Source organism: Scatophagus argus, chromosome 10, assembly GCF_020382885.2.
Source record: "Scatophagus argus isolate fScaArg1 chromosome 10, fScaArg1.pri, whole genome shotgun sequence".
Classification (NCBI taxonomy): Eukaryota; Metazoa; Chordata; class Actinopteri; family Scatophagidae; genus Scatophagus; species Scatophagus argus.
Genome location: NC_058502.1, coordinates 23,490,287 through 23,504,910, shown reverse-complemented (window position 1 = coordinate 23,504,910; position 14,624 = coordinate 23,490,287). Strand labels below are relative to the sequence as shown.

Genomic DNA, 14,624 nt, shown 5'->3' with positions numbered 1-14,624 from the left:
TCACAGCACCCTCTGCTGCACTTCAGGAATTAATACTAATAAGCAAATGGTGCATGCCAGTAGGCTATGCCTAGAGCGAACATGCAGTAAACAGTATACTTTATGTACTTTAACATTGGTATTTTGCTGGTAAAGCACAGATCAGCAGGATATCTATTCTTTCAAGTCTTAATTAGTATGCATATTTGAGTATGCTTAATTGAGTTACTTGTACAGTAACAATATTACATTCTCCACATCTTATCTTACCTATAGAATTCATGTGAACAATGGAATTGAGATATAGCTATTTTTGAATTTCTAATAGTCAACTAATGGAATGTTTTTGGTGAAACCAACCTGTTGAGACCATCTTAAGAGTGCTGCAATATACTGCACTGGGTAATGTATTAGTGTGACTAGTTGTGCAAGAATGCAGCAAATCAGTCAGGAAAAACCACATGTTCAAGCGACAAAAAACTATTAATTTATTCATCCCCCGAAATTGTTGATCAAATGATTATATTTCTCTATTAAACAGCTGACAAACAGGATAGAGGGGTGGGGAAACAAGGCACCACATTTAATGCACTGTTGTATCTCACACTAACAGCCTCAGTCAACCTGCTTCTGTTGCTGAAATTAAGAAAACAAGTCTGTGAAAAATGAAAAGCATAAATCAACACTTTTCATTGTAAATTCTGTACATATAGTTCATAACAGTGAACATTATGCTCAACAATCTGTTTGGTGCCGTGTCTTTTTCTTTTCTTCATACAAAAACATATACACACAAATATTTGGCACCACACTCTTCAGTGGGATAAGGAGTAAAAACATCATCATTAAATTGGTATACAACCCTGTGACTATTCCTGCTTCATGAACTACAAAGTAAATGTTGGACTATGGGTGCTGTATTGCACTGGTGAACAAAAGTATGCATACCATATTTTAAACTGTAAAGCCATATGCACTTTATTGACTAAAGACATATTCCCAACATCCCCAGCATCTAACAGAGTTTAAACAAGAAATAAACACTGTTTATAAAAATTCTGATTCCATAGCTTGACTTTTTTTTTTTTTACCCCATGCTCCAGGGTCAGGGTCCATGGAAAGGTCCAGTTTCAATTCATCCAGTCACACACCAGTATATAGTGATAGGAAGTAGATATACAAAAGGAAAATGGGATATATGAGAAGGGGCTTCTTCGTTTTAAATTCATCTCCAACAAGCAGTGAAGCAGCACTGTAAGCAGCCCAGAACACTCCAAACAGCTGAAAGATGGGAACAGACCAGAAAATATCATTACACATATTCATCAATATATGTAATCGAACGACAAATATCACTCAGATCACGTGACATGAAGAAGGTTGGTGCTTTCATGAAAGTTGTTTTGTTAGAGATCTTTACCTTGCTAAATTACCAACAAACCTATTCCTGGTTGCTTCTGTGTTTTGATGTTGTTTTTGGACAAAAGATATTCAGTCTTGCAATCTGTACGTTAACTATCAAGTTCTAGCTTTGGACAGTATGTCTGAAGGTTTGATGAACTTACATGTTAACTTACTAATTTACATTAGTATTTATTAGCTGACACATTTTAATATACACAAATGATTTACTGCCTGATCAACAACTTATCTCTGTTCCCCTTGCATTCATTTTCACTATCTCCCTTGCTCAGCCATACACTCCCTATGTACACAATATAAAGCATATCAAATGCTTTGCTATCTGTCATTAGATGGTTGATTAATACAAGGAAACAAGTTTTTTTTTTCTTTTAAGAAAGGCTGCAAAAAAAAAGATTCCTGAAAAAAAAACCAAAAAAAAAAAACAACAACACTAGCTTGGAACCTTAGACGTTATACAAAAAACATGAGGAAAACTAGTGTAAAAACAAAACAAACAAAAAAAACCCCACTGACCATGTTGCGTACTTAACATGAAAAAAAGTTTTCTTTAGAGTTAATGTCAGTACCACAGGTTTTGTAGGATTTCACACAGAAAACAACAGATACAGGTGTTTAATACTCATCCCCTCTGTTGCCTTTAGAAGTGAATCACTTCCAAGGACAGTGGGATGAGACTTTATACCACATAAAAAACAAATGACCGTAAATGTTTGCTTTCTGACTCACTTTGATTAGTGTAGAAACCAACTCAAATCTGATCACTACGAGCAGAGGGGCTATAACGATGAGAGGAAGAAGGGAATATCCAATCACTCCAAGAACTTGGCCGAAGGATACCTGCTCAAAAGAACACAACTCCATAAGAAAATGTTTCTTACGTTTTAAGTTTGAATTATGTTTAAATAAATCTAGACTGGCCGTAGAAGCTGAGCAGCTGTCTGTTGAACTTACCTCACCACCAAGAACACGAGCCAGCAGGAAGATTGTTAGTGATCCAAATATCCAGATGGTGATGATCCAAGACACAACCTGCAGAGTATTATTTTAGTGTCAAGATTGAAAACTGTGAGAGGTTACCACCACAATTTTGTAACATTCACAACATACAATTTATACAATTAAATGTATGCTAACGAACAGCACTTTTTATGTCTTTAAATGAATTCTGACGTCTTTAAATTGAACTTGCTAATGCTTTTGAAATTTTATAAATATAATTTAAACCTAAACCACTTTTTTTCTGTTGAAAATCAACAAGTATTTAAGCAATAATAAATAAGTATTTAGTAGGTTTACTGATTGATTCAGGTCCAAATCTGGACATTTTAGCAGAAAGCATTTGAATTTTCCGTTTTGTGTTGACACAGTTGTTAGGTAGCAGGCTAGCTTCAGCTTGTAGTTCAACTTTGTTTACTTTCCAAAAACACCACTGGATTGCCACCCCCCACGCTGCCGCTGCAGCCGCCCCCCATCTGGCCCAAGTTGATACTTTCACGTTCTACACACATTTTTTTGAATTTCAAGGATAGTGGAAATTAAGTCACGACTCTGGAGTTTAGTTATTCTATAACTGTGTGAACATGTCAGGAGTTATTGATTTCTTCTCCATTTTATTCCAGACTGTGAGGGATGCAAAAGGCTTTTCCACTGCAGGAACTGATCAAATGTATTGCGAAACAGACCCAGTAATCTAAGAAAAATCGAAATCTTTTCAGAGACATTTTTTATTTTTACTCTAATAAGTCTGTTTGTGAAAGTGCGCTGACCTAAAGGAACAAAGAATGTCAGACAAAGACCTTGAACAGGACTAAGAATCCAGCCTCTTCTCACAAATAAAGAAGAAAAATGGACAAGTTTTGAATTGAACTTTTCCTTTGTTTTCTCATCAGATACAGACCATACCAACCTGGATGACCTATCCTCCATTCTTCTGCTAGCTCACCCTCTTTAGAGACATAAATTGTGGTTGCTGTATTCCTTCTGTGTTGCTGTTAGTCACCAGTGTCTGGCATTGTCAGAACTGTCTTTTAAAATGTGTTATCATTTTGATGTAGTGAAATTAAAACTCCAATCAAAATCTATTATTATCTGAGTATATCTGATACTGACCAGTATAATTATTTAACAATGGTCTGAGTTTGATTTGTATTATTTTAGATTTGTTCCACTGTATAGTCTTAGCCATGAATGAAAAAAAAATTAGTATTGGTCTTCTGTGTAATTTGATTAATATTACAAGTTTTAAGTGCTTCCACTGCTTGTTATGTCACATACATTTGCAGTCCACAACTTGCTAGCGCATGTCCTTCAAATAATCTACAGAAATAAAATTATTCCCCTTCAAACTCAGAGGCAAGTTTTTTCTCTCCACAAAGGAATGAATTAGTAATCACTGCAGCCCCTCAAAAGAGCAGCAAGGATAATCTGTCTTCTAAACCCTGCCTCCTACACTAAAAACACTTTATAAGACATGTTGACTTTGTTTTTGTTTTTTTCCCATGCCACTGTCTTTGTGCGTTCCTCTTGGTGTTGACCTGCCATGGGTTCGTCACGAACCCTTTGGATACTGTCCCTTTTCACTTTTGCTGCAAGCAGAAAGCTCCATAAGAAACTCTACTCTGAGAAGAAAGATGTACCTAAAAGCCAAGCAGGCCCTATGAATAATCTATTATTTTGCTATCTCTTATTTTTGTGACGTTAACTTATTGACTTTTAAGACTTTTGAGCTCTAGCATCTTAACAGTGAATGGCATGCTTCAGTGAACCTACAGCGATAATCATCTGCCTGTTACCATGGCAATCTGAAGATCACTGTCTTTCTGGGAAACTCACCATATCATTAGCCTTCATTAACACAAAAAAGTAGCAATTAACCATCCTTCATGTGCACTGTCAGAGTTAAAAAAATATTTTTGTTTTATAAGTTAGTTAGATAGTTAGAGTGCCTATAAAAAGTATTCACCCCCTTGGATGTTTTCCCCTTTTATTGCTTTGTATATAATACAAAATTATAATAATATAATTACGCTTTTTTGACAAAAATAAAAAAATCTTTAATGTCAAAGTGAAAACAAATTTCTACAAGTAATGCCAGTTAATTAAAAATGTATAATGTAAAATAAGTGACTGCATAAATGTTCACCCCCTTTAATGTGCCTGACCTAATTCAACAGAGGTCCAGCAAAGTCTTATAGTCTCACGATTAGTCAAATGGTGCTCACCTGAGTGCAGTGAATATGTCTCAAGTGATTGCAGTATAAAGACACCTGTGTCTGGAAGGATCAGTCAATGGTTAATCAGTATTCCTGGCTATAATTACACCATGAACACCAAGCAACTCTGAGAAAAGGCTATTGGAAAGTTTAAGTCAGTGGATGGACACTAAATCGTTTCCTAGTTACTGAACATCTCCTGAAGTTCAGTTAAGTCCATCATTAAAAAAATGGAAGGAATATGGCACCTGTGTTCATCTGCCTAGAGGAGGCCATCCACACAAACTGAGTGACCATGCAGGAAGCAGACTAGTGAGGAAGGTCACCAAGACACCGACAGCTACTCTGAAGGCTTTAAAAGCTTTGGGAACTGAGATAAGAGATGCTCTGTATACAACTGTTGCCTGGGTTCTTCACCAGCCAAAGCTGTATGTGAAGAAACTTATATTAAATTTGACAAGAGTTCACCTAAAGACATGTGGGAGACTCCAAGTTTAACTGGAAGAAGGTTCTTTTGTCTGATAAGACCAAATTGAGCTTTTCAGATTAGACGCTATGTTTGGTCCAGACCAAACACTGCACATCACCATAAACGCACCATTCCTACCGTGGTGGCAGCATCATGCGGTGGGGATGCTTCACAGCAGCAGGCCCCGGGAGGCTTGTAAAGGTAGAGGGTAAAATGAATGCAGCACAGTATAAGGAAATCCAAGAGGATAATCTGATTCAGAGAACAATGACTCAGGAGAGGATTTATTTTCCAGCAAGACAATGAACCAGGATACACAACGAAAGCTACACAGAAATGGCTTAAAGACAACAGGTGAATGTTCTGGAGTGGTTGCGTCAAAGCCCAGACCTTGAGCCAATAAAGAACCTGTGGCTGGACTTCAGGAGTTTTGCAAAGAATGTAGTAAAATTGCCGTGTCCAGATGTGTAAGCCTGATTGAGACCTATCCATACAGAATCAGTGCTGTGACTGCTGCTAAAAGTTACTTCTACTGTATACTGACTTGAAAGGACTGAATATTTATGCAATCATTTATCTTACTTTATATATTTTTAATTAACAGACATTATTTTGTGGAAATATTTTCACTTTGACAAACAGTTTTTTTTGTAATTTTTTTTGTCAAAAAAGCCAAATTATATTGACTATGATTCCATTGATAAAATAAATAAAAGGGGAAAGCACCCAAGGGACTGAAAACTTTTTATAGGCACTGTAGTTATTTGTTTCATTGTGTTTTTGACTTGTCTTCAGCAGCATTCATTCATTAATTCTTTCACTGACAGCATTAATGTGTTAATTTACCTATTCATTCATCCATTCTAGTTGTACAAACATGCACTTAGTGGTCTGTATTCACCCCTATTGCTCCTTTATAACAGAGATGGAGGTCACAGTAAACAGAATTTACAACTTTCAAGTTTGATTTGTTTGATGTGATTCATTTTTCTCCTACTTTATAAATCGACTAATTAATCAGTGGAAGTGGTGATGAGAGCTTAATATTCATTTACATGTAGTATCCACTACAAATGTAACATTACATGCATTCATTATTAGAGATTCTATCTTTGTTTCCACAGTTTGTTATGAAGAGGCTTGAGACCAGAAGGTTGGCGGTTCAATTTCCCTTGGACCGGCAAGAAAAAAATTGGGTGGGGGTGGAGTGATTGTACTCCTCTCATGCTCCTCACTTTGAGGGAACTTGAGAACGAGAGGTGAGACCTATTAAGTCTGGATTACAAATGACCTTGGGCAATCAAACAGTCTATCAGTGCAGTGTTAAACATACCTGTCATCATATGATCCTGACCCAATTATTCCTAATCTTCTCATGGGGCGGCTGGAGGCAGCCCTTCCTCAAGCAGTTTATGCTCGTCTTGACCTTCTGGGTACAAGGAAATTGCTTGCTGATCAATTCCAAGTTCTGTGAAACATTATTTACCAACAGCCACGTCTCACCTTGAATGCCATTGTTATGGACCCCAATCTAACCTGTGCATCATGGCCATTTGGGAAAGTTTAGAAACGTCTCTTAAGTTCAGAGGGCAGCATCAGAGTGGTGACATAGTCATAAGGAGGATGGACCCCGACCTCTGCACACTACCTCATAAGGATTTTCCTCGAAGTTCAACATGATTCATATATTTGAGGGGGAGCTGGGGATAGTCCCCTCCCCTCTATCTTCTTCCAGTGTACCTTTTGCATCCTGGGTGGAGCTTCAGAGCCAATATAAGAAGCCAGTTCATGTGTAGCAAAGCCTTTGCAACACTTTTTCTAGAGTTTTTGATGTATTTGTTATACTGTTCGTTGATATTAAAGTTATGAATATTGGTATGTTCACACAGTTGTGTTCCCTTGTTGTTAGTAGTTTAAATTAGGAATTATATCTAGATTTGATATCAGGTGTTATCCTCCTGTTATCCTTTGTTATCAGATAAACCACTTTAAAACTACAGAAACAAACCATACAAAAATTGGACCATTGAGTTGATACAAACCGTGGAATTAGAATATCCTAAGGAAATCAGTACTCATCATTCACTCACCTACAAATTTCACAGATGTAGTATGTGTGGTATGGGATGGTGAGTGAGCCTTTAAATGAATATTGTTGTTACTAGGTTGTATTTTAGTTGCTTAAATGTTTGTTAACTTGATGATTTGCGTTTGAGGACCCCCATGGAAAACGAGATGCTGCATCTCAGGTGGTTTATGCACTCTTTTGAAATAAGATAACTCTGCCTTTTCCACTGTTGTATGTCCCACAACCATTTTTTTCAATTTTCTGCAAAACAGCACTTAATTTGAAGAAGAGCCTAGTACCATAACTTAACACAATGATTTTAATGCTGTGGGAAACATGGTTGAATTCAACGAAAACAGATGGTACAGGGGTGTTAACTGCATCCTGCTCACCCTAAACTGTCCATAGATGGAGATCATGGAGAAGAGTAGCACCACGGCTAGAGGGCCCCAAAAATCCGGGTTGTCTCGGACCACCTGTCGGTTGTAACCCAGTGATGGCATTGGCATCAACACACATCGAATCTTATAATAGATGTCCTTCAGGTCGATGTCCAGCTCCTCTCTGTTCACACAGACAAGAGAAAATTACAATGACAGAAGCTTTGCACTGAGACAGACTGGGGAATACAAGTCTGACCACAAAAAAGTATTAAGACAAAATAACAACAAGTCACCCAAGTCACCTGCATGTGCTTTTTCTCCTTTTATTTCTACACTGTGTAGACTCAGAAATGATAAAACAGATTGTTCTGGAGGTGACAACCTGTGTAGACCTAATTTTTCCACACAAAAAATTGGAGGAAAAAGAATCAATAAGGGATTCAATTAGGAATTGAATCAGTAAGCAGAATCAATATGTATTAATAAAATCTTGTCAATTCTCACACCTTCTAATGATGTATCATTAGAAATTAGATTTATGTTATGATGTGAATTCGTCACGTTCAGCAAAATTAATGTTCAGATTTTATTTCGAGATTATTGGTTTGTTTCTATCTACTTATCTTTTACTATATTATTTCTGCCATTACTAGTAGTGCAGAATTCACTACTGATGTAAACTGTAAACTGTATTACTGTTATAAGGTTTATGCAGCACATTTGAGATTCTCGCTGTATTTCATGACACTGCACAGTCTACTTGATATTTTTGTAATTTTTGTACCACTGCAATGTTGATATCAGTAATTAGCCTCATGAAGTGGTAAGACAATTGTCTCCACTTACTCCAAATACAAATATGATATAAGCTAAAAACATCCCAGTTACAAGTGCTGCCATGTAGCGCATTAAGATGAGATAAGATGAACTTTATTGATCCCGCAGTGGGGAAATTCACTTGTTGTGGCAGCTCACAAGAACAGAAAAAGAGTGCAAAATGTGTGCAAAAACAGTTATAACAGTTAAAAAAATATAGAGGCAAAATAAATTAACAATTTACAAAGTACAGTAAACACAGTACAATATACAGCTATATACAAGTCCTCATAAGGGAGGAAAAGAGAACTAGACCATTGAAGTTGATTAGGAACTTGCAAATGCACTGTAGTTATCCACTGGTGGAGTCGCGGGATCAAGTTCCTGCCCATACACCCATCTGAACCGATCTTGAGATGAATTACAGAGAACTACAGAATTATGCACAATTTTGCTGTACTGATTGTACTGCTTGTACTATTTCAGTTAAAGTAAAGTAAAAACTGAAGTAAAGACCCTTGATTCAACTGATGACTGTGTTCTCTGACAATTTCATGGATTCAGTCCTCAACATCAGCTCGACATTAGTCTGAACTGCATTTTGCTGTCATTTATGGTCACACTAGTTTCTCTCCCCTCTCAGAGTATCTCTGAGGGTGGGGCTAGTACTAGTAGCTAATACAGCTATTAGCACCTCCACCAAAGATATAGCCACATCCACTAAACACAACCACCTGACTGTAAACAAATGACACTTGACAAAAGCCATGCTTTTAATGAAAAAAACAAAACAAAACAAAACATTAAACTCTGATAAAATAAAGGCATGAGTTACAAAAAGACACAACATATACTCACAAAAGAGGTTTGCTCTCTTCATTGTCATCCTCCTCCACCTCCAGCAGCCAGCCGTAGCCTCTCTGCTTCAGGAACATGGTGGCATATGGGTCTTTACCGCTCTCCATGCCCATGTTTAATTTAATGTCCTGGGCACTGATGGTGCCACTGAGCTCTGTGGAGAACATGTTTGATCATAAACCAGTGTACAGCAAATAGCTGAGCTGGAGCAAATACATAAAGAAGCAGTACATGACGACACCACAGACACAATATGAATGTTTAGCATCACATTATTATCAAAGAGTATGGTGGACCATCAGTTCTTAACTCTGGATGCAGCCTAAGGGAGCTCACCGTTTCCATGTCTTTAGTTAAAAAGCACCAAACTATGCTGACTTTCGACCAGTTCTGTATCATTACGAAGTGGGCAGTGCGTACAAAAGAACAATGTCGATCTTCTCTGCACCCCCAACTCGTATGCTGGTAAAAGGACTCCAAATGTTGTGAAACACATCAAATGGAGTCCTTTACGTGGCTTCTGAGTTTGTTGGTCCAACTACAGAATGCAGTTCTGTGTTTTTTGCATGGATGCCTACACGCAGAGAGGGCCCTCACTGCAGTCTAATCAAACTATTGTCAGCACAGAGTCTGAATATATGCAATAACTACAGGACGTTATTCTTTTGGTTTAGTCCATCGTGCTAGCGACTGATAGATTGAAGAACATACTAGAAGGCCTAGGTCCCGTGGTTTGAAGAATATTTATTTAATTTTCAGCGATTCATTTACAGTCAGTCCTCCTCTACCGTGTCAAAGACATCGTCAGTGTGGCAGTATTTTATAAAAATAGATCAAGGCAAAAAAGTCGAATGTAAAGTTTTCAAGCAACAGTTTGCATATCATAGATCGACAACAAACATGGCATACCACCTAAAAACGGTAAACTAACTTGTCTGCGTTAGGTTGCTCCATCCGTTTTGAGTATATGAACACATCAGAATTGGCATATTTCAATGTATTAGTCTAATAATCGTTACTGCAATAACTGCAGATGCACCCATCCGCAGCATCCCTCAGATACACCCAGACCATACTGGATGGTAAGCCTCCTGTATCATCCAAATGCAAAAATGGTATCACAGAAGGAATTGTCAATTTTATTGCTCAGGATATGAGGTCCATTGGTGTTGTGGAGGGCCAAGGTTTTAAGAACTTATTAAAAGTTTTGGAACCTGGATATACAGTGCCAGCATGCCAGACAATCATGCATGCACTAACTGCAAAATATGAGGGACTCAAAGAGAAAGTTTAAGAGTTAATATGCACAGCGAGGCACTGAGCTTAACCACAGACGAGTGGACATCTCTTCAAATGGAGTCCTATATGATGGTGACTGCCCATTTCATCGATGGGGACTGGAAAGCACAGAGTCTTGTGCTTGAGGCAGAACAAATAGAAGCTGAGTTACATTCAGTGTGTTTTCCTTGCTGACTTAAATTCTAAAATGCATCCAAGATGTGCATTTTAGAATTTATGTTTTTCCCATCTGGAATACAACAGTGGGACATGAGAGCTTCCCACCCTGAGCTTTGCTGCCAACTTTCTCACTACATTTGCAGTTGTCAGACCCTCTTAGAGACTCTATTTCTAAAAGTGACAAGTAACAAGTAAGTAAGTAACTTATTCCGACATGAGGAAAAAAGTGAGAAATACATTCAAATATTTGATAATGTATTTCAATCGGATGCATGCTGTTTTGAGACTCCCCTCCTCTCTCTTGCGCTATGTGCAGGCAGTCAGCATGTGTGGCCAGAGCTCCCCAAGCAATTAAGCAAATGTCTCTTAGTCAATTTGGGGGAACAAAATTACACTTTTGTTATCCTACTTTGTCATGTAAGAAGTAAAATTATAACATTACAACTACTCCAACTACTGGTCCTATTACCAGTAACTACCACTAGAACCTTAGAACCTATTTATAAACAGGCTGAATTGGGAATTGTTGTGAGGCACATCAATTCATCCAAATAGATGTACTCGTACTTTGTTGCAATAGTTATATACATAAATAGATAGATAGATACTTTACTGATCCCAAGGGAAATTCAAGCACCAGTAGCCCATTACAGCAGTAATATGGTCTTGAGAGTAACCCTAATGTTTAAAATGGTTTCACCTGGTCAATTTAGCTGGTGATGATGTGTTGTTAGGCTATTTCGTTTATAAACTGTTTGACTTTAGTTGATTTTTGAGCCAGAGCTAGTTATTATATTTTGGAAAAAGCTGGCAACACCTGCCTAAACATGACAACACTTGACATGTCCATCTGGTCTGTTGCTGCTTTTGGCTAAATGGATTTCTTCTTCCCAATTGACATTATGCCAGCATTTGAGCACATAACCATTTAGGGAGGAATAAGAATAAGAAATGATCATTATTAGCAACGTTCGTCAATGACGCGCATCAGTAATGTTGCTGCAAGTAGTCAAACAGCAAGTGTTAGCTCATTTAAAATAATGTACAGTAACGTTAGTCATTTCAAAAAGTAGTGTCGGCCCATGTGTCAGACGTGTTTTTAGACTGAATGCGTTTGAACCTTGGTGATTGCGTTACTTTATGTCAACTAGAATAAAAGATCAAAACAGGTTAACGTTAGCTCTTTTAAGGCCTGCTAGCCATGGAATTCCGCTAGCATGAACCTACCTTCCGCGTCTGTGGAGGAGACGAACGTGAAATCTCCGTTGGTGGGAGAGAACTGCATGATAAATTTAAATTACTATCACACGCCTCAGATACAACTGTTTTAGATAAACTTTTAGCGAACCGGTGTTAATAATGCCGTTCACAGCTCATCAGTGAAGTTGAGGTATAGCATTTTGTTTTCATCCTGTCGCTTTGGCTTCTGCGGTGGAGTCAAAGCAGGAAATGCAGGGGAAGCTGGGAAATGAGACACGTCTCTGATGACAGGCTCGCTCGAGCTGAACTGCGCCTCGCGCGGAAAGCGGACGAGAGCAGGCGGCAGCAGCACGGCGCGCAGGCGCACAGCTCCCATCAACTTGGACCTTGTCTAGCAGCCTTCAATCTGTACAGTTTCTTGTAAAGGAAGTCGCAAATTCTGATTTATTAAAATGATATCAGACCCATATATCTTCATGCCACAAATACTTAGAAAGTAAGCGGCGAAAATCGAATCTAATTGAACTATATGTATTGTTTCTATTGCTTATAGAGAAAACATAATAGAAATTGCCAGGATTCTTTTTATCCTATAAAAGTTACATTTTGAGGTTACAGCTCCATAAGCTCACATTCATTCTTTCTGGACTAACTAACGAGTGCCCCCCTCCCTTTTTTTTTTTGAATGTGTTGTTTACACACCTGTAAAATGTAAACAACACATTACACATTATGTGATATAAGTGGGGAGCAGACAAACAATCACTTTTAAATATATAGAGAGCTTTAAACCGGTCTTGTATAGATTATGGGTGTATTGTTTATGGTGCGGCTGCTAAAAGTGACCTGGAGAAATTGGACAGAGTCCAGTTCATAGCAGTGAGACTGAGTGTAGGTGCAGTTAAAACAACTCCTACAAATGCGTTATTGATAGAAGCTAACAAACTGCCGCTGAGGCTCAGATGAACACATCTATCCCTGACTTATTGGGTGAAGGTGAAAGGTTCCGGGGAGGGACCACCGGCAACATGTGTGCTATGTGAATGTTGGGAATATTCAAAACAACACAAAGGGAAAGGATTTGGATGGCATACTAATGCACAGGCAAAAGAACATGGTTTAGACAGCTTGAAATATGGCCTAGATGTTGTCTGGGGTAATGTTCCTCCATGGATCCTTCCAGAACCAACATATGAAACTCATCAATAGGAGATGTGAATGGCTGGGGAAAAGGGATGGAGAACATTGGACACTTGGTAGAAGAATATTTAAGGAATAATTTTTATGACTTTATTCCGATTTATACAGATTGATCTAAAGAGCTAGAAGCATGTAGGGGCGGCAGTGTTCATACCAGAATTTGACATATCAGTATGCAAAAGACTGAATAATAAACTATCTGTGTTCACAGCAGAGCTCACTGCTGTAATTATTGGCTTACAGTGGATAGAAGAGGTGAGACCAGAGCGAGCAGTTATTTGCTCAGACTCAGCAGCTGTCTTAAGTTTGAATTCAAAAGTAAAGAACAGAGAGGATTTGAAGATGGAGATATTAATGATACTGATGAGGATACAGAAACTTGGAATAGATGTGCAATTTTGTTGGATTCTAGCCCACACAGGTATCGAGGGCAATGAGAAAGAATTGAACTGAATTGAAAGCAGATGAGACAGCTAAAAGAGCACTGAGATTAAATAATACTTATATCTTGCAAATTTGCAAAAAATCCCTTTTGCAAAAGGAGAAGCAATATCAATGATAAGGAAATTGGTAATTCAATTCAATTCAGTTTTACTTAAAGTGCCAATTCATAACACAGTAATCTCAAGACACTTTACAGGTGTGTAAAAAAACACATTCAAAAAAAAAAAGAAAAAAGAAGAGAATCAGAGAAAAACAGGTCAAAACCCCACACTGAGAAAGCATTTGGCGACAGTGGCGAGGAAAATCTTCCTTTTAACAGGCAGAAACCTCGAGCAGAACCAGACTCAGTGTAGACGGCCTTCTGCTGTGACCGCCTGGGAGGGAGAGGGGGGAGAGGGGGGAGAGGAGAGGCACTCTTGGAGGAAATTTTGTAACTTAGTACGGAGTTAAAACAACCCCAGATGCAGCATTACAAGTTCAGTGGGAGAAATGCCTCTAGACACGAGAAGAATGCTGCTATCATTAAATTATAGGATTCATTTAAAAGGACACAGTCCTCCCCAAGACCATCCCAAGACCACCCCACACAAACAAGCCATGCTTCAGTTTGTGAAAAGAATGAATGAAAGTTTTTCAGTTTACACAGCAGAAATGCTTGCATTATTATTCATTAAGTTCATATTTAGCCAGTTTATAGTACAGTCACCCAGACAGCAGACCAGATATTTTAATTCAGCAATCACTGCACAGAATTCAAATTATGGGATAAATAGTGATTTTTCTTGGTGTGATAGGGAATGAAAGGAAAGATAAGACAGCCAAGGAATTTAAAAAGCATAAAAACATTTAATTAATTTATCAATACTGAAAGTGAAGTAAAGACCAATATAAAGAAAAATAGTGAGGAAGGAAAGAGAGGTAATGGTTTTATGGAATTCAAAGGAAAGTGGGAGAAGTGAGGAGTGCAGAGAGAAATAGAGAATATGAAAGGGTAATATCAAGACTTATGCTGGGACATACTGTACTAAACAGTACATTATACAGAAAGAAGAATCATGCTACAGGCAGATGTGATTGTTGTGAACAGGAAGAAATGGTAAAACATGTAATTG

The 14,624-nt window shown here is 38.0% G+C and overlaps 1 protein-coding gene across 1 annotated transcript; it reads right to left on the bottom strand.

The window, feature by feature from the left end:
• Window positions 1-443: 443 nt before the first annotated feature.
• On the bottom strand, window positions 444-12,176 carry yipf4 (Yip1 domain family, member 4). The gene is made up of 6 exons (XM_046402031.1): window positions 11,896-12,176; window positions 9,211-9,364; window positions 7,546-7,717; window positions 2,356-2,433; window positions 2,131-2,241; window positions 444-1,260 (listed from the first exon to the last, which is right to left on the bottom strand). The coding sequence occupies exons 1-6, from the start codon at window positions 11,951-11,953 to the stop codon at window positions 1,123-1,125; spliced, it is 711 nt and encodes a 236-aa protein (XP_046257987.1). The 5' UTR covers window positions 11,954-12,176; the 3' UTR covers window positions 444-1,122.
• Between the last annotated feature and the right edge of the window lie 2,448 nt (window positions 12,177-14,624).